Genomic DNA, 18,968 nt, shown 5'->3' with positions numbered 1-18,968 from the left:
GCTTAAAAAAAAATAACAAAAAACCCCAGACTTCTACATATTAAAAAAGGCTACAGCATAAGATACAAGTTGTACCTCCTTAAGCAGAAAGCTATATTTAAAAAAAAAAATTAAAAATCCATTATTTCCTGTTACCAGTTACCTCTACACATTTTAAATAGCTTTCCAATATACTATTCACAGGTTTCTTAAAAGCCAACAAGGTAACTGGAAACTCTCATCTATCAAACAATTCACAGAGGAAGCTTCAGAAAATTTCTACCTAGATGCAACAATTTGGGAGTTAAATATTGTCTGGTATCTATTTTGCAACACTGAACATTGCTTAATTTCTTCTAGATACTGCTTCAACATTAGACTAATTTAGCAGTCAGCACTGTGGTAGAACCTTAGAGATGGGTTCCCCACTAGCTATTTGGAGCAAGACTGCCATAGTTTAAGAATTGCTAATAACTACAAATGAGCCAAGCTCTTCAGCTGCCAAGACGCCTCCACAGCCTCCAAAACTTTGCAGCCACACTAGGAAGTCCAAAGATGACAGCTATTGACCTGTATTTCAGTACTGCGGCCACTTGTTTGGATTTACAGAGTACGTACACACACCCAGCGTCAACACAACCAACTTCTTGTGCAATATTACTGATATCGGCATGACTTGCTTTAGGAATGTAGGTATACCACTGGTATTATATACAATTATATATTATTTATTAGCTGAGATTCAGTTTTTATGATTCACTTTGCATTTATTTCTCACGGAGATACACTGCCTAGGTCTTGTACACAATCTACAGCATGTTGCAGATTAGCCTTACCAAGTGAGTCCCAAGCAGCCTTTGGGGGAATATAGCTATGAGCGGCTACCTGAGAAGACCACTGAAGTGGTCAGGCAGTTGGACTAGACAACCGTCGTAGATCCCTTCCCTCCAAAGGAACTATTCTATTAGATATCAAAGTGCTGGTTCATAAGGTGAAAGGGACCCTCTGGCAAAAGTAACTAAGGCACTGCCGAGCCAGTGTGGTACTGACTGATGATGCAGAACAGGGCTTGTGCAGTCCCAGCAGGCAGCCTTTCCAGCAGACTGATGCAACACAAACAGATGCAGACAGAAGTGCTACAGGAATTTATAAAGCATATTTCATTAACTGAGTTTGAGGCGAGTACTTCTGGTTCAAGGATTTAGTTGATGACTGACTGGACCCTGTTGAAAAAGAGCCCCTGAGGTACAGTTAGGTGAACAAACTACTGCAGCTGTTTCAGAATTGGATTTGATATTCTACGTGCTACAAGAAGTCTAAGCTTTCCTCTGCTAAAGACAGGCTGGACTTCATATCCCCGTAGCATCTGAAACTCATAAAGATTAAAATTCTCCACCTTCACATCATGTCTCACTTTCAGAATTTAACCGCCTTTTTAACCAAGACAACCACTATTCCAACGCTGACTGAAACCAGGCTTTCAAGAGGCTTTCAGAAATGCACATACATAAGTTACGAACACATTCAAAAGTTAGGATTTACAACTGTTAAGCAGTTTGGGCTGCTCTTCTGTTCCGATTTTACTGGCATCAACACTGCCACGAGTCTTCAGCATGGATCTCTTCTTCCAAGTAAATATTCTTTCCACATTAAACACAAAGCCAGGCACTCAGGCCAATTTGCAAGCAATACTGAAAATGGGCCAGCACAAAAGAATTTAAGCAGCTACAGCATAAGAGAATTTTGATGTTAAAAAGTTGTGATGCATACTGACAGATGTTAGAAGTTTTGGTGCATACTGACAGAGAAGTTCAGCAATCAAATCACAACTTCTGCATTTAAACTTCAAGTTCACTGTACCTAGAGCAAGACAGTAGTGCTAGTGCTGCTCTGACTTTCATCTCTGGACCAAGACTGTGTCAAGGAGAGATTATTAAGCAAGTCACTCCACAATCTCTACACAGTCGATTGTCAAAAATGAACTTGAGCTACAAGCTGTGAAAATCTGTCCTTTAGCAAGGAAAGAGCAAAACAGTCCACCCTTCAACTACAGGTCGGAAGTCATAATGAAAGACATTAATTATGTCAGTCTTAAAAAATAGCTTTGGGCAGTTCTTATTTGCAAGCTGGGAGGGCTTTAAAATGTTAGGTGGTATGACTTCCTACCAACATTTACATTCCTGGTATGCTTCCTAATTACAGAACTTTCAGTTATTACACAGACCCAAGAAGACTACAAGAGAAGCTTACCTGCGTAAGATCAGGGATATCACCTTTGTCAATTCCAACTTGCTGTGGATGTAAAAAGTAAAATGTTAAGTGCATTATTCAACTGCAGCAGGCACTAATTTTGACTAGAACTGTGGTACTCTTGCTCTTCAACCTTTAATGCACTTTTTATCTTTAGAAAAAAAGACTACAAAGTTAGCAAGTGCAGATGCCCATCTTTCCAGTAGCTACTACCTTCAAAAACCTGCAGCAGTCTTATTTTTTTTAACAAATTAAACATCCATTAAAAAAAAAGGGGAGGTGGGGGGGTGGAAGCGAGTTTGATTCCACCCAAGTAAAGTGCATATTCCATACTGCAAGTCAGGTAGGGCTTTCTGGTCATACAGTCTTGTCTCAGAAGACAGCATTACTGAACTGCCAAACACACGCTGTCCAGATACCTGACTATCCTAATGAAGTTCCCTAAAATTCAGCCAGTACACAAATCCTAGAAGGCATCACCAAAAAATGCTAATGCTCAAGTCACTTTGTTGTTCCACCCTTCTCTCCTAGCATTTCAAATACAGCAAGATGAGGTTTAAATCTTCTATTAGTTGTCCTGTTGCTTCACCATAGCTCTTTGAAGTGCCTCTTGGTTTAGCTTTTGCAGAAGAACAAGTTCCACTGCACCTAGTCATCCCAAAGTACAGTCACTACAATCCCTGTCCTGCAAAGCTGACCTATAGATGTCTAAAGTACTTCAGTCCGCAAAGTTCAACATTCATAGCTGACATGACATGCCATTTGGGAGTCTAGCAGGCTTCTTCATAAATAGTTAAGCAAATTTGCAAAGAAAGAATCTTTTTATTCAGCTCATTACTGCTGTCCATTACAATGAAGCATGAAACATGGAAAATGTGCATTTTGTGCCAAGGAGCCAACTACCACAAATGAGAGCCTAGTAAAAGAGTTAAGTAACCATGTAACATTTATATTATCCACATAAGAGGATGATAACAAGATCAGAATCAGGAAAATCTCACATTCCAGTTAACTTGTAGCTGGCTGCAAAGATTTAAAAAGCAGAGTTATAAAATCATTGCACTTTTATTCCTAATTGCTCTATCTTCCTCTAATGTTCAACCCTGTCCTAGAAGCATGCATTTATTGCAATGCTACCAAGAAATATTGATATGGTTGAAGTCATGTCATCTGTTAACATTACCAGGAAAGTTGAGGCTGGCTGCACAGTAGAAAGATGTGGAAGTCCTAAGCAGGTCTTAACTACCTCAAGAAGAGCTGAACAATCAGATCCAGGAACTTATATACTGCCTCACATCTGTACACAGTGAGTCAGATGCTTAACAAGTGCAATTAATATTTTATATCAGTGCTAAAATAATCACAAAATACTTAAGTGTCAGACTCCAGAAGACTGGAAGTCACTTACCTCTGCAACTTTAAGAAACTCTGATACTCTGGTCATTCGAGTAAGAAATCGTTTGTAGATTTCAAGAGCATCTTTACATTGTCCCTTTTTCATTTCAAAAAATTTCTCTAGAGAAACAATTTGGCAAATTTCAGTTAAGTTATCTTACATTAGGTCTGCATTCATCAGCAACTCTAGTTTTCAGGAAAATCACACTTCAAGAATATTGCACTCCATTAACATTTTTCTACTCCGACACTAATCTAGTGGTGTTCCTAGTCCTTAGCAGAATTTAGAAATCGGGCTTGCTGAGCTGCTAAAGAATTATATAGACTGGAAAACTGCACCCCAACCAGCTGTAGCATTGTGTGTGATGTAAACCAGGTTTTTAAAAATAAAACGTAAGGAGGTGAAGTAGCTACCAAACTTTAAATTCAAAGTAATTAAGGATACTTAAACATATATTAATACATCCTCTCCCAAATTGTATTTATGCCAAAGAACAGTACTTTCTCTACTTGAGTAGCTCTCTAAAGTTGGTTTGTGCCCATTATCAAGCACAACTGCCACATACTTCAACCTGAACTTACGCTTTAAGTAGCAGTAAACAGCAAAATCTCAGTCCAGTTTTTATGCCCAACACATTTCTATCTGCTCCATAAGCTTCCCATGCCTATAGTTTCAGTCAAGACACTTTTCTGAAACCACCAGAAAGTGTTGCAACATGGGTACAAAAAAACCTGTCTGAGCTTTACAGCTCAGGAAAATCTTCTTGACTGTTTAGTCCCTGTAACCTCTCTGTTTCTTCCTTTTCTAGTTGCAGCCAGAGTTTTAGGTCAGTCATGCTGGCCAAGCAATCTCAGTTTTCAGTTGTCTTTATATACCCGCTGAGGTGCTCAAAAGTTTTAATAGTTGAAGCTTATTTTCTACAGGGTCAGTTATGTTTCCAGCAGTTTACAGCAACTCCTGGTGTTAGACTTCATCACAAAGCCTTTTGCAGGCACAGCTTAAGGTATGTTATGCTGGTGATCATGCCAAGCTGTCTGATCACCAACATGCTCACAGCCTTCTATAGACCTCGTAGGCTGGCAGTAGGTAGGGTTCTGGAGGAGATCCAGCTTTGGCAGCCACGCTTTCAGACAGATCAGGAATGTTATTCAGGAGTATATTTCTTCATCTAAGGCTACCACATAGCATATAAAAGAGAAGAATCTGTGCATCTTAGAAATGCAATCAAAGAGTAAAAGTTGCTTTGCTAACCTTGCAGGATGTATTATGCAAGCTCACACAGCACTGTACATTTCTTAAGCACAGAGTCTTTAAGTAGACATCTGTACAATTTTAAGAGCATATGAAAATCCAGCCTCAGACAAACACTAACGTAAGAGGTTATGGCTTAAAGTTTTCTCTCACTTCAGAATAGAACCCATCAAGAAAAATGTAGTTTTAATGAAAGTTAAGTCAAAAATCTGAAGCAGATTTGAAACTCGTTTTTCACTCGCACATGGTTGTGAGACATAGACACCAGGTTACTTACCTAGTAAGTTAATAACCCCATCATTGTAGCAAGCAAAAAGTTTGATAAGATCTTTAAACAGAAGCATGAACGCAGCATTTATGACACCATTTGTCAGTTCATTTGGATGAACCTACAAATAAAATACCAGTTATTTACAACAGATGTATTGATTGCAGGCAGAATTTTTTAGCTTGCACCAGGTATCCGATGCTGTTATAGACAGAATCAAGCGCTGAATACAAGCTTTCACACAAAGAAACCAAATGAAGGTTTCAGTTAGCAGATCACGGATTGCTTTCTTCACCACTCCAAAACAATCCACCACGCCACAGGAGTATCCCCATCAACAGTAAACACCTTAGTCTTGACTCCTTCACCTATCACAAAGAGGAGGAAGGCAGAAATGCTATTAACAAAGTTTTAATGAAACTGGACAAAAGATGTCAGTTCACAGCAGAGCTTGCCAAAACCTCAGCAGTCTACAAGATAATACAGTCGGGTTAATGATGTCGAGACACTTCCAACTCCTACGTTAACTTAGGCAGAACATAAGTGCTCATTTAAAAAAAGATCTTTCTTTGATTAAAAACATCTCCTCTTCTGAGACCGCTATCACTATTGCTATCCTATTTAAAGAACAAAAAAACCCACTAGGCTTTCCTCCGAAAGCTGTAATAGGCCCTGTCTTCCACCTGGAAGCGTGTCCTTCTGCCCACCAAAAACAGAAGAACCTCAAGACCGATTCTTTCAAAGACCTCTCTGCAATGTTACACTGTACCTCCTACAACAACTGACCCCTGTTTTTATCCTTAAGGCAGATAAACAATCTGACCAACATTCATAACATTATAAATACATTGTAGACACTTATTTCTATGAAGAGTCTAGATTAAAAGTTTAGTCAAGTTAGTTTACAGCTGAAAACCAGATGAAGATTTTGAGGAAGCCAATGCACATGTATTTTAATTGCTCTTTCCCTTCTCCCAAAAATAAATTGGCTGCCAAGAGACAGAAAAAAAGATTCTTCAGTCTCCTTTGTTTTGTCCATTTCTTCCCCTCACTGCTGATGCAGAAGATGAAACTCCCAACTCCAAGTCAGCATTCCTCAATGCCCCTCACTTCTCAGGCTGCTCCTCTACCCTCTCTACAAAAAAATATTGTAATAAAAAAAAAAATGTAGTGCAATCTGCACAAATCACATGTATAGGAAAGGGCCATCCTTCACCGCACTACCTCAGTGGGACACTGCAAAGAGGGGTTTCTGGCCCACACGAAAGGATGATCAGTAAAGCATTACCTACAAGGTGAAATGTATTCATTACAACACAGCACTGGTAAGTCACTGCCCCATGTGAATGCTGGGTCAGCTTCAATACATACATCAAATTCAAGTAGTGCATCAATTTGTTCCTGCAATATTGGCATACTCTTCAGCAGCTTTTCAGGTGCCATTGTTCTCATTACACCATCAGCTCTGCAAGAGGGAATACAGATTAGAAGCCATGGCATTTCCCCTTTCCTTTCCCCTAAACTGATTTCTTGTATAAATTTAACTTCAAAGCAGCTATAATCCATTTCAAACATCTGGAGCACTGTCTGATTCTCCTGCTTCTCACATTATCATGAGAGCTGGCATGAAAAATACTTCATCCAGCCACCCTCCCTGACAGCAGGTGAGGCAAGGTTTTGTGCTAGAGTGATGAATGAAGAGATTGATCTCTTTATGGAATGAAGACACTGAGAGTTTGAATAACTTGACAGGAAATACTGTCACAGAAGTACTTAGAGACCTGATAGTCTTTGTGCATTAAGTTTGCTAAGAATAACTAACGACAACTCATTGCTGACATGTCTGTGGGCGCTGGAGACAAAACCACTCCATAAGCTGGTTTCTTCTCCCATCAAGTGCCACAATATATGCATGCCAATTCAGCGACAATTTAAATCAGGGCAATCTTTGCTTACAGTTTCCTTCCTCGGTATTCCTGGTACTAATTAATTCCATTACTCCTTCAGAGCTCTTCCACTGACTTTGACCTGCCTTATCAGTCCTGAACCATTACTCCGATGGGATCACGCAGCAGTCATGGATGTGTGGCATTCCTTAATTGCCACCCATAGTCTTATGGCTGTCTTCACGCATGCCCATTTTTATTCTGAATATCGCAAACCTGCACAACCACCACGATGTATTGCCCCGTTCTGGCTGCTGACAGGTACAGCATCTCCTCTCTGGAAACGCACACCGTTATTGTTACTTTATGCTATATTCTGAGGCATCACCTTGTCTCGAGCACCACAGATAACACACGTAGAAAACCTTTCCAAGAACATACAGCAAGGCAGGAATATAAGGATCACCAGAAACCCAAATTTAAGTTTATTTAACATGAAGTGTTCAAAGGCACTAGGTGACAAAGGGAACTTAGATGCTAGCACTACAGCAGCCTGCTGGATCAAAGCTTGCCAGAAATATCAACCCAACTAGCTACCAGTCTGCCTATCAAAAGCATCTTAGTGTTTCCTATTCCAGATAGGTTCAAGAGATAACTACTCTGGTCCCCACTATGAGAATGGCATCCAACTACACAGCAAAGCTGTAGGCCCTATACCTTCTGGCAGTTTGAGAAGCAGAAGAGGAAAGCCTGGCAGCAACGCCTACATTAACAGCTCAGAATCCCAAGCTGCAGAATACACTGGAACTGCCAGAAGGATCCTGTACACAGCTCATGATTAGCAGGAGCATCATTAGCATGCAGTCAATTAAGCTGCACCTTCAGTGGGTGTTAAACCACTTGCTGTGTTGTCTGTGCTTCAAGAGAGAATCTTGAGCCACTAACGTTCCAGCTAGAAGAGTCAGAGACCAAAAAAATGTTCTGATAAATACCAACATACTACGCTGGCCTGGGTTAACAAGAGCAAAGTCACTGAAACACTAAAATTAAGCGCAGTGCCACAAACGAGACTTTAATGGGTCAGACAACCCTATCAGTTTACAGACTTAAAATTTTGCTTACCCTTTCTTCACTCTTGCAAAGTCAAATGCCATTTGTCTGTAGGAAAATGCTTTTTCATTCAAGTATCTACTATAACGCCTTATAAAGGTGGACATGTCATAACCTGCAAAAAACAGTCATGCATTTTACATTTCATTTTCATGCTTGTTTGGAGGTTCTTTACTAATTGATAATATACAGTCAAGAGACCCTAAGGTGATCTCTGTTGCACTACACATCTCCACACAGAGAACAGGCATCACAAGACATCTTCCAGCTTCTGAAGGAAAAGCTGCACAAAACAGTCTACTGGCGTCCTCTGCTTCCAACAGATTCAACCAAGGCACCAGTGGCATGGTTCCTGGAGAAACCTGCTAGTGGCTTTTACACAGTTATGTGGTAACATAACTTGACAGCGAAATTTTTACCACTCTGTTAATGGGGAAAAAATGTCAATTTTACAAAAAGTTTTTACTGAACTGGTGCCTGACTTCCAGGATAAAGATAGATTTCAACTTAAAACACTCCTGCTATTTTATATATGTCAGTGCCTCCAACTCTTATAGGGACATTCAAAATTCCCCTGACTAGGTTTACCATAACAAAGAAATTATGATGGCATTCACAGAGATTAGCATCTTCTTTGAACTATGACACCAGAGATCTTCAAGGCACATAATACTGTACAAGAAGCCTCAAACTTCAAGTATTACAGTCTATCCTTCAGGTATTAATTTCAAAGTTTCTTCCTTTAAGCTACAGAAATGTGTGCAGAAGCCAACTCATCCTCCTCTTCAGTACAATTCCCTTTTTGCTACCTTCGCTAAAATCCACACCCCTTGACTTAGTCATTGACTGTATATTTTTTTTAATACCTCTCAACATGAAGTATCTCTGCCAACTTAGGCTTAGCACTACCAACTCTGATACCTCATTATCTGTGACACACTGTGTATTAGCTATGAAATGGCAATTTAAGTTTAAAGAAAGTGGCAAAGAACAAAAATGTGCATTTAACAGAATTCATTGCTGCCAAATGACAGTATCTTTGAGCAGGCGTAGCATGTTTTCCTTAGACATACACAGCTTTAATATTTGTTTGGCTTTGCTCCTGCCCCATGTTACCACTTCTGAAAGACGCTCAAGTCTTTTTGGTGTCACATGTCTCCATCGAGAGATGGAGTAACGCGGCATCGCTTCGATCCTGCCCATTATTGTAGCATTCCCACATTCTGCATGCAGTCTGCAAATACTCTCTGAAAGCTGCAGAATTTTGAGTTTTCTCTCTTCTCTAGTAAAAGTACCATGAAACAGCTTTTCCTCTGTTAAGTTAGGGAACAGGGAAAGTCACTAATAATTCCAGAGTCAAAAGTAGAAAAGCAAAATTTGTAAGCTTTAGAGGGAACAACTCCTTAATTTCTGCCTAGACCTTTCTAAATTCACTACTAAAACCAAAACCAGCTAGTGTCCACCCGGCCCCAGTTAAACACTTGTAGATAATTCCTAAGAAAAGCAGTGTCCCCAGGCAACCAAATTACCATTTAAGACTGAGTAAAAACCAAAAACCTAAATGGAAAGTTATCCATTTCATCCTTAACTCCTGTAACAGCTAAGGAGATAGCTGACTTGGCCCAGATTTCAACCAGCACTTTCTAAGGGAGTTTCACAGTTTCACCTTTTGGCTAAAACTTTTCCATGAACTGAGAAACACTGTTCTGAAGTTGTTCAGCAGTTCACTTGAGCTACTGTATTCCTTAAGTACTTATAAATGGCTTCAGTAGCACATTTTTATATTATTTGCATTTTATGAATGAAGGAGCAAACTAACAATAGTATCTCATGTAAAATCTTGTTGCGATTATAGACATGAGTAGGCTTACCATGAGATCCACTTTTGTCCAGAAAATTGCTGAGATTGAACAATGTGTTTCTAGATGCCAGGTACTGAATAAATCTCTGCAACACAAAGTTATTTTCTTATCACAGGCTGTATCTGAAGGCTTTGTACCTTCTAGTGGGAAGATTACCAGTCTAGTTCCAGCAGACACACTCGAAAACCCAGATTTTTGTCTCTAGTCTGCAGCACCTTCCTCAAAACCTTTTTCACCCATTCATATTAATTGCATTTAGCCTGAATCTCTACAAAACACCCTACTATATACATAAAAATAGATCCTGTGCAGAATACAAACCAGATTGTGGAAGGAGCAATAAAAGTGGTTAATTCTCAGAGATTTGAGGAAGCACAAGATATATCTGCTTACAAAGCAGCACATCCAGGCTAGTCCAAGACTTCTCAATCCAGCAGCCCCCAGTTTCAGCCAAGCCAAGGGCCTGTTTTAGTAACAAGGAGGCCCCACACCAAGTACAAGGACTAACAGCCTGAAACAGTTACAGCATGCAAATCAGAACATTGGCCAAAACTTGGAACAGAAAAATAGGACAGGAATAAAAATTTACGCTGTGACACTGGAGAAGTTCATTGCATGAAAACACTTCATATACAGCCAGGGAGGAATTGTTCCACAGGCATACAAAAGCTCTTTAAGTAAGTTTTTTGGTTTTATGCAGACATACGAGTCTGTAGAGCTCAATGAAAAGCAAGCACAAGGAAAACACAATCCAAAAGACTATCAAGCTGAATTTACAGATCTAGGAAGATTTTAACATTCATGCAGAGAGGGCAGCTGTTTGGATGGCAGTACACATGTGCCAGAACATCAACTTCGATGCCAGTCAAAAAGTCACAGGTAGTCTTTAATCCTGCATAGCTCTGTTTTCAGACAGCGCATCAACTGCCAGCATTGCTGAACAGCCTGCTGCTTGCTCTTACGCTATGGTTTTGTAAATAAAGAGACAGATAATCAGCATGCCTTCAACTACGTTGTTAAAGGTAAATTTGCTCCTCATCAAGAATCATTCTTGCCCTTTGTTGCCAGGTTATTACTGGTTCAGAAGAGATGCCTTTGAACTACTAACGTTTTTGGCTTGGAGTCTGCCCAGTGCCAATGTGGTCTCAAGAGAAAGCTGATTACACTTACCTCATTGCCATGAACCATTAGATGATGTGTGGTGACTAAGGCTTTAAATACGACCACCCAGCTACTATTTGTTGCTCGCTCAAAAAGCGTATCAGCCATCTGAGGAATATTCACGTTTGTTTCGTTAGTTGCTTGGATCAAATCTGTAAAAGAGAGAAAAGGAAGGTGTTAGATGCTACAAGAAAGACAAAAAAGTTTGCAGCATGACTAAGCTCTCAGCCCGCCAGGCTGCAGGCCATAGCTGTGACTAACAGCAAGTCAGTGCTTGCGTTCCACGTTTAAAAAAGAAACAAAACCCCCTAAAAAAATAAGACTGTATTAGTACATGCTGACAGCAACACTGGTCTGACTCTTCTGTCCAACAGTACTAGCTTTCCAAGAATTCTGTCCTGAGCTATGCCCCAGCCTTACTCCATCTTCATCCCAGCTAACTGTGGCAGTTCACTACCTCTGGGTTAGATGAACGAGTATTACCGAACCCTTCACTTGCAAGCAATATGTCAAGCACAAACTGAACCCAGTCACATCAGCAAAAAGAGTTACCAACTGAAACAGATGCTCCAGTTATCTCAGAGGTTAGTTTCATCTACTGCTACAGCACACCTCATAGTCTCTACAGACCTAGACAGCAGAAAGGTGGATTCAGGCATGCATTAAGACCTCTTCAACAGCAGGAAAGAGCAAGGATAGACATTAGTTTATACTGAAGAGTAATAGCCTTCTGCAAGCAACTGCACCTTACACAGAAGAAATAAAACATTAGACTGTCTTAGGGTACAAGAATAAAATATAGTTTTATGTCCTGTGCATTAGGAAGGTGTAGACTTGCACAGAAGAATATGCAAAATTAAGATAAATACTTCAATCATAAGCAGTAGGGCTGCAACCTTTCTACTAGCATCTATGTCCCACATCTACTGACAGGATTTTTGACATACGACAGGTGATGTCTGTAGGTGATTACCTACAGACCCTTGCTAAGCAGCCAGCAATGACCTTCTACAAGCTATCGCCTGTTTTTGAGGCACAGCTGGAAACTGCATACTGCAACTACATGAACAAAACCTGCGTGATGCCAGACACAACCCCAGCAAGATTTCAGGAGACAACTTCATGCAACACAAAGAGCACAGAATACAGACCTAGTTGTAGGGCTGAGGCTTAAAGTTTGAAGACCTAAGTAGGAAAAGTTAAAAACTTTTAATTACTAGACTAAGCATTATGTGTGTTATTAACGAATATACTCATCTTTACTTTCCCTGAGAAGACAGTATCATTGTTAATGATCTTCCATGTATTTCTTTCCACCCTGCCCCAAGGCTAGAGATGTCCATCCAACTATTCAAGTCATTCTGTGACGACAGATATCCTTCCCTAGAAGCAGACAGGCTATTCTGTTGACTGATCCTTGCACACCTAAACTATGAGAGTCTGCTGCAAACACTCTACAGGGCTTCAGATCACCTGGGCAGCAGGGACACCACAGACTTGCTTTCCCTCCCCAGCACAACCCCATACAACGGGGGGTATTAACACTGCTAAGAGCAGAAAGTCAAGTACAGACTGTTGTTAAACCACTGATTATGCCTCTGCCGGGCAGGAAAAGTCCAGAGGATGGGACTGTCTAAACAGACTGGTAAGTGACATCAGCTGCTGAGAACCACCAGGTATGTTTCAGAAACCCACACTGTTGTACCAGAAGCATTCAGAAGTTTAGTAATTTATTTTCTTTTTTTAATCCATGCAAGTGATTTTTAGGGTGTTGTGGGTTTTTTTGTTTGTTTTACTTCTGTTAAAGAGACCAGTTTAAGATAGAAGAAGTCTACAGCTCAGAGTCAGAAGCCTGTGAAAAATACAGTGCTTGTGTTTATAACAGTCTTTCGTAAGTGCATAAGGGCTACAAGTTGTCTTCAGTTTCAGGTCAGTGGAATGATTTTCTGTAATGAGACAGAAGACAAATTACATATGTTTGCTAAGTTCAATTTTAAAATGTTTGTTGTGGTGTGGTTTTGTTTTGGTTGTGGGTGTGTCTTTTTTTTTTTCAGAAGATCTTCTGTAGCCTAAGTTAATTTCTATAACCTCAGTAGTACTGCTCTTCAAGGAGGCAGTTCTGCAGACAAAGCATTACCATAGTAAAGCCCTGCTATCAAATGACAACTGTTCAAGCTCACAAAATTCCAACAATTCCCCTCGATATCGTTGTACAAACAGGCCAATAAACTTTTATTCTGTACTGCTGATTAATGCACTATAGAAGACAGCGGTTTGTAAAAGCCTAGAAGCAAGTCACAAGTGGCTTGCTCACCATTTACCCTGTATTCAGAGCTTTTACTGCAGATGACAGCATTTGTCCTCAATATAAAGAAACATGCAAGTCCTAAGTTAGAGTATGTAGCTCATCATGAAGAGGGGTGCTGTAAGTTGTGCATTCCATCGGTGGATGTTAAGATAATGAAACTTCAGAGTCGTACACCCACAGCAATGCCAGCAATGGAGGCTACAAAGCACTACTCATATATGCTACTACAGCACTGCTTCGAAAAATCACCCAGGCATTTCTGCCTCCTCTCCAAACTGCTGGATGGTACAGCATATCAGCCTGCAGCTCTGAATGTTTTAGGACACAAGTAATTACAGTGTGCCAAGCAGAGGGGTATGATTAAATTTAAACCTACTACTTTCAGAGCACAGAAGAGAATTACACCACACATGAAGATTTCACTTGTCATCTGAGAGGGGAAAAGAAAAGATGAGGGGTTAATTTTTGCAGAGCTGTTCCCCATTAAGTCACACCACAACGTTAAGGTATTCAAGCTTCCTGGGTTTCTTTCCCCAATACCATAAAGTCTCAGCTTAAGCAGCAATCATCAGCATCTGGAGCAACTCACAAGCATAGATAACGTCAACAAACTCTTGAGCAGCAGAGTTTGGTGGCTGAGCTAAATTTTAAAATAAGACTTGGCAAAATTAATTTGACGTCAGTGCGGTAAGGAAGGGTAGGTACAAGGAAAAAGAAAACTACATTTTCAAAAGATACAGATTCAAACATTTACTGGTGGGACAGAAACTTTGTTTTCGAAAGAGACAATGACATTCAGTCTTCCACACAAGTCACAGGTGGACTTGTTAACACAAAGCAGATAACCTTAATAAGTACCAGATGAAGAACAGCCCAGAAGCCACATAAAGCAATCTTACAAAGTTGATTCCATCTGGGGTACACACAAGAAGGACAAACAAGGATTAAAGGTACCTCCTGATGAAGTTTCTGCTACTGCAGGCATCCGTGTCAAGTATACTGACAGCTAATCCCCAAACCCAGAAACCGAGCTCAAATACAGATTCCAAGCCGAGTAAGAGATCGGGAATTGTACAGCAGTAGCAGCAAGTGCTTTCATCAGGACTTTCACAGAAATCAGGTAGTTGAAGTATGATGACCTATATACCCTTCATTTGAATCTATTTGTTTACTGTGGGACTAAATTATAATTGCCAAGTCACAGTACATGATTTCTCCTATTCCCTCTCTTCGCATTTTGATAGCTGCTATTTTGAAGCCTTATTCAGTCTAGAGATCCTTGTTTAAATTATAATTTGGACTTCAATATAATTTTTCTAGTTAAGTTTTGCAATACAAAACCAATGCATAAAGATTAAATAAATGGTTGCCAACTGTTTAACACCAAAACTTAAACATCAGTCTTAGATCAGCCAACTTTTTGACCCAGTGTCCTGGTTTCAGCTGGAATAGAGTTAATTTTCTTCCTAGTAGCTGGTGCAGTGCTGGGTTTTGGGTGTGAGACCATGTTGACAGCACACTGATGGGTTTGGTTGTTGCTGGGTCATGTTCACACTAAATCAAGGACTTTTCCGTTTCTTGGGCCCTGCCAGCCAGAGGGCTGGAGGGGCACGGGAATCTGGGAGGGGACACAGCCAGGACAGGTGACCCGAACTAGGTATTCCATACCATATGATATCACGCTGATCATATATAAGCTGGGGGAAGAAGGAATGGGGACATTTGGCATTATGGCATTTGTCTTCCCAAGTAACCATTATGTGTGATGGAGCCCTGCTGTCCTGGGGATGGCTGAACTCCTGCCTGCCGATGGAAAGTGGTGAACAAATTCCTTGCTTTGCTTTGCTTGCGTGCGCGGGTTTTGCTTTACCTGTTAAACTGTTCTTATCTCAACCCTTGAGTTTCACATCCCTTTCCAATTCTCCTCCCCATCCCTCTGGATGAGGGGGGAGTGAGCGAGCGGCTGCGTGGTACTTGGTTGCCAGCTAGGGTTAAACCGTAACACCCAGCTGACATCTGCAACTTAATTAGGGAAGCAGAACTGGAGTATGATTAACACCTTCATTAATAAAAGGATACAAAAACTGAAGATCAGTACAGGGTTCAGTGAGGAAGACACTTTGGTGCTTCATGACCTTTTAAAGGGACCACTAAAAGATGTGACTAGTTTTGGTGTTTGTTAAGATCATAAGGAAGGGAAAAAGCAAAAAAAAAAAGAAAGGGAAAAAAAAAAAAAGAGTGAAAGATTTCAAGAAAGTTTCAGGATTTCAGACATCAGTCTCATTAAAAACCACTTCCTGGTTTTGAGAGGGGTTTTTTTTTAATGAAAGATTATACAACACTTTAAAGAATCTCTCTTATTCCTTTACCTTTTCAGATTGTATTCTGGATCTGGGCAGGGGTTTTTTCCCCATTTTGTTTTAAGGTTTTTTAACTTAATTCTTTAATAAACAGATCTGGGATTCCTCAGTTCAAGGTTAATTATTCACAATCTATATTTCAGTATGCAGGGGAACAGCAGCAGAGCACAAGACCTCTCTGTTCAGAGGGATATTGTTGCCAGCAGCCAAGAGCAGCTGTTATTCCAGGTTGAATTAACAGGTGAGCTACCTTAGCATCTGAGCTGTGTCATACATTCAGTTCCTACACTTTGCCAAATCTCTTTGGCAGTAGTAAACAGACCTTCCTCACTATTATGTTGAACACAATAGTCTTCACAAGTTTTTCTTTCTTCTAAGTATTTAAATAATGCCTTGAACCTATAGAAAACGAAATGCAGGATTGTTCCAAATCCAGACTAGTCAAGAACAGAAAGAAGTGGCTTAAAGTAAAAGTTTACAAGCCTCACTCAACCAAAAAAGTTAAATAGGCAAGTAACAGTACAAGTCCTCCTTGCAAGATGCAGAACTGTATGAGGAAGCTACTACATCATTGTGCTAACCAATGCAAGACTGAACTTCCAGGTCTACAGAAGACTGACCACAAAACAGTACTGAAAAGCAGAACAAAGTCACCAGTTTCTGCTTCTACAATAATTGCTCATGAGAATGTTAGATGATTTTAATGATGTTGGCTTTGACTATCAAGCAATTCCACAAACAAGAGTTGGGGATTTATTTGTGGGGTTAAAGTTTACCATCTACTCTTTTCACCACTAGCTTGCCCTGTTCTCCACCAACATGCATCATAATCCGGCTTGTAATAATCTCCCCAAGCAGAGGAGCAATTCATGCCGTCTCCTCCTTCCTCCCCAAAAGCCCACCTCAAGAGCTACTACATCTCACCTTGACTCCAGCGAGTCTACCCTTTAAAGTCCGGCATGTTGCAGATATTGCCTATGCACTTTCATGCCTACGCCAGCTCAACAAACCTAACACAATCTTCCACAGAGTGCATGCTCTCCAGGTACTTCAACGACTTTCCCAGTAATGCAGCTACAGTCCTTATGACTACAAATAACTAGGGAGACTGTTACCTCCTCTCTCCAAAGACCACCCCGTCCTCAAATGTATCTCAGGCTCTTGCGAGGACAAATATTTACTGCAGATCCTGAAGTCTGAGAGGTCATGGCAGTCAGTCCTTGAACTACACAACTGCACCCCACACCAAGACAACATTGTATATACAATTTCTTCCTCTCTGCCTGTTCACAGGCATACTTTTACTACGCGCAGTAGTGTTTATGCACTTAATATACACTCAAGAAAAAAAAAAGCTTCTTCCCTATCAAGCATGTGAGAAGTCTGCAGCAAGACAGGGCAGATGACTTCAAATACCAGCAAATTTCTGTTCGAGCTTCCTCCATTTCTCAAACTGCAAGTTTACTTAGCCTTAAAATCATCTTATTATCGCACTACTTCTTTTTACTTTTTAAATACAACAGTGCACCACTTCCTATTATCACCAAATACCTGTTTTGGAAACAAAGCTGAAAAATCTGCTACATTGCTGGATTTTATTCCAATGCACTTTCATATGGTTTGCACCCCTCCTTCCCCACCACAATCAAGGCAAAATATTTTGCTCTAAGTCACCTGCAAAAATCACCTCAGCTCATTAGCGCAGTATTAAACTAGTTGTTGGATTTATCCCTTTTGGTCCTTAATGATTTATCATACGTTTCTTCCTCCTGAGAGGTTCATGTGCAGCTCTCTTGGAAAGGTGAAAATAAAAGCCAACTCTCAGGTAGTCTTCTACTAGATCTGAAAGGGTGCAACCAAGGCAACTGTCTCCCTAAGTACTAATAATGGGGGAAAGTGTGATCATACTCTGTTAAAAAAAATAAATTATTGCCATAAGCAACTCCAAGCTCCATGAACTATGAATACTTTTTGCTTAAAAGTTCCCCGAACGTACTGCTCCACTGCCTCTGGAGGACAATAATGTGCATTAACTGTACTGTTTACATTGGAGTTCTCTCCTTAAGCATTGTACAACTGAAAGATGACATTCAGGCCAGCTCAAGTTTAAGCAGCATTCATACGGGGTTTTTTTTAAGAATTGTCTTTAAGACTGTTAATTAATTGGTGATGAATATATTTTATGGACAGTCTGAGACCTTACTGACACGTGTGATCCAACTATTCAGAAGAATAAAAGCTTCAGTTTTACTCAGGAATTAAATATCTGGAACAATAGAGCTGTCACGCAGAAGATGAGCTACACGAACTCCCTAGTACAAACATAGTAAGGAAAGCAGCTTTTTAGCCTCACGCACGAAGCCAGAACACTAAGCAAAGGGGAAAAGGCCCCATGGTCAAAGAATCCTGCCTGATTTCTTCCCAACCACAGCCACCATAGCTTTTCCAAGCAGCTTCACTCCATGAAGAGCCTTAGTTACTAAGCATAGAACCTTTCCCTTGTCCAAAGTAGTAAGAAGCTCAGTCCTGAACCTCATTTGTACCAACATCACTCACTTTGAATACCAAAGAACTTGCCTCAGGCAAGAATACAAGTTCAGCAAAACAGGGGAAAGAGAAGAAATCACAACTCTACATGATCCCTTCCTCTCACTCAGAGACCCCATTTCAGACCTCTTTTCCACCCAAATCCTGCTCCACAACTAGCTCAACAGAAACATGTATTTTTCTGCTCAAAGACAAGAATTGGGTAGTTCTGCTTATGTTGATATGAAACATCAAGTAGTTCTGGAGCGAGATGTGCCGCTTCTCTATTTTACTGATTTACTGCAAATAGCAGCTGAGCCACAAATCATCACTGTACTACCATTTTTGCACAGCTCAATAGTTTAAGATATACAAAATGCCATTTGCATTTGGTGGACACCAACTGAAGGTTATAAGGTTAAAATATAAAAGCAATTGTCTTGGAGAAATGCTATTCCCCATCCTATTGTAATATGGCATCTCAGATGCCAAACCCTTGAGGAGGAAGGGACGTGGAAAAAACCCTACTAGCACTACAGGTAGCATTTGTGTTAACCATTTGACCAATAACTTTTATCTGATATCCTGTAATAAGGAACTTTTATCCCATA

At 40.3% G+C, this 18,968-nt stretch overlaps 1 protein-coding gene across 30 annotated transcripts in view; it reads right to left on the bottom strand.

Annotated features, from left to right (window-relative positions):
- SNAP91 (synaptosome associated protein 91) overlaps positions 1–18,968 on the bottom strand; it is a 71,217-nt gene that overhangs the window by 38,896 nt on the left and 13,353 nt on the right. For all 30 annotated transcript variants that reach the window (XR_008822488.1, XR_008822489.1, XM_056342645.1 and 27 more), the window contains 7 exons: positions 11,173–11,315; positions 10,012–10,087; positions 8,153–8,255; positions 6,516–6,609; positions 5,154–5,265; positions 3,638–3,744; positions 2,230–2,271 (listed from right to left, as the gene is read on the bottom strand). Coding sequence is in view for 28 of the 30 variants with exons in the window: in XM_056342645.1 (XP_056198620.1) it covers positions 2,230–2,271; positions 3,638–3,744; positions 5,154–5,265; positions 6,516–6,609; positions 8,153–8,255; positions 10,012–10,087; positions 11,173–11,315 (677 nt within the window). In the remaining 2 variants the exon portion in view is untranslated. The remainder of the gene's footprint in view (positions 1–2,229; positions 2,272–3,637; positions 3,745–5,153; positions 5,266–6,515; positions 6,610–8,152; positions 8,256–10,011; positions 10,088–11,172; positions 11,316–18,968) is intronic.

The sequence above is a fragment of the Falco biarmicus genome, chromosome 6 (genome assembly GCF_023638135.1).
Source record: "Falco biarmicus isolate bFalBia1 chromosome 6, bFalBia1.pri, whole genome shotgun sequence".
Taxonomy (NCBI): domain Eukaryota; kingdom Metazoa; phylum Chordata; class Aves; order Falconiformes; family Falconidae; genus Falco; species Falco biarmicus.
The sequence above is the reverse complement of the archived record's forward strand: the minus strand, read 5'-3'. Positions and strand labels throughout refer to the sequence as shown.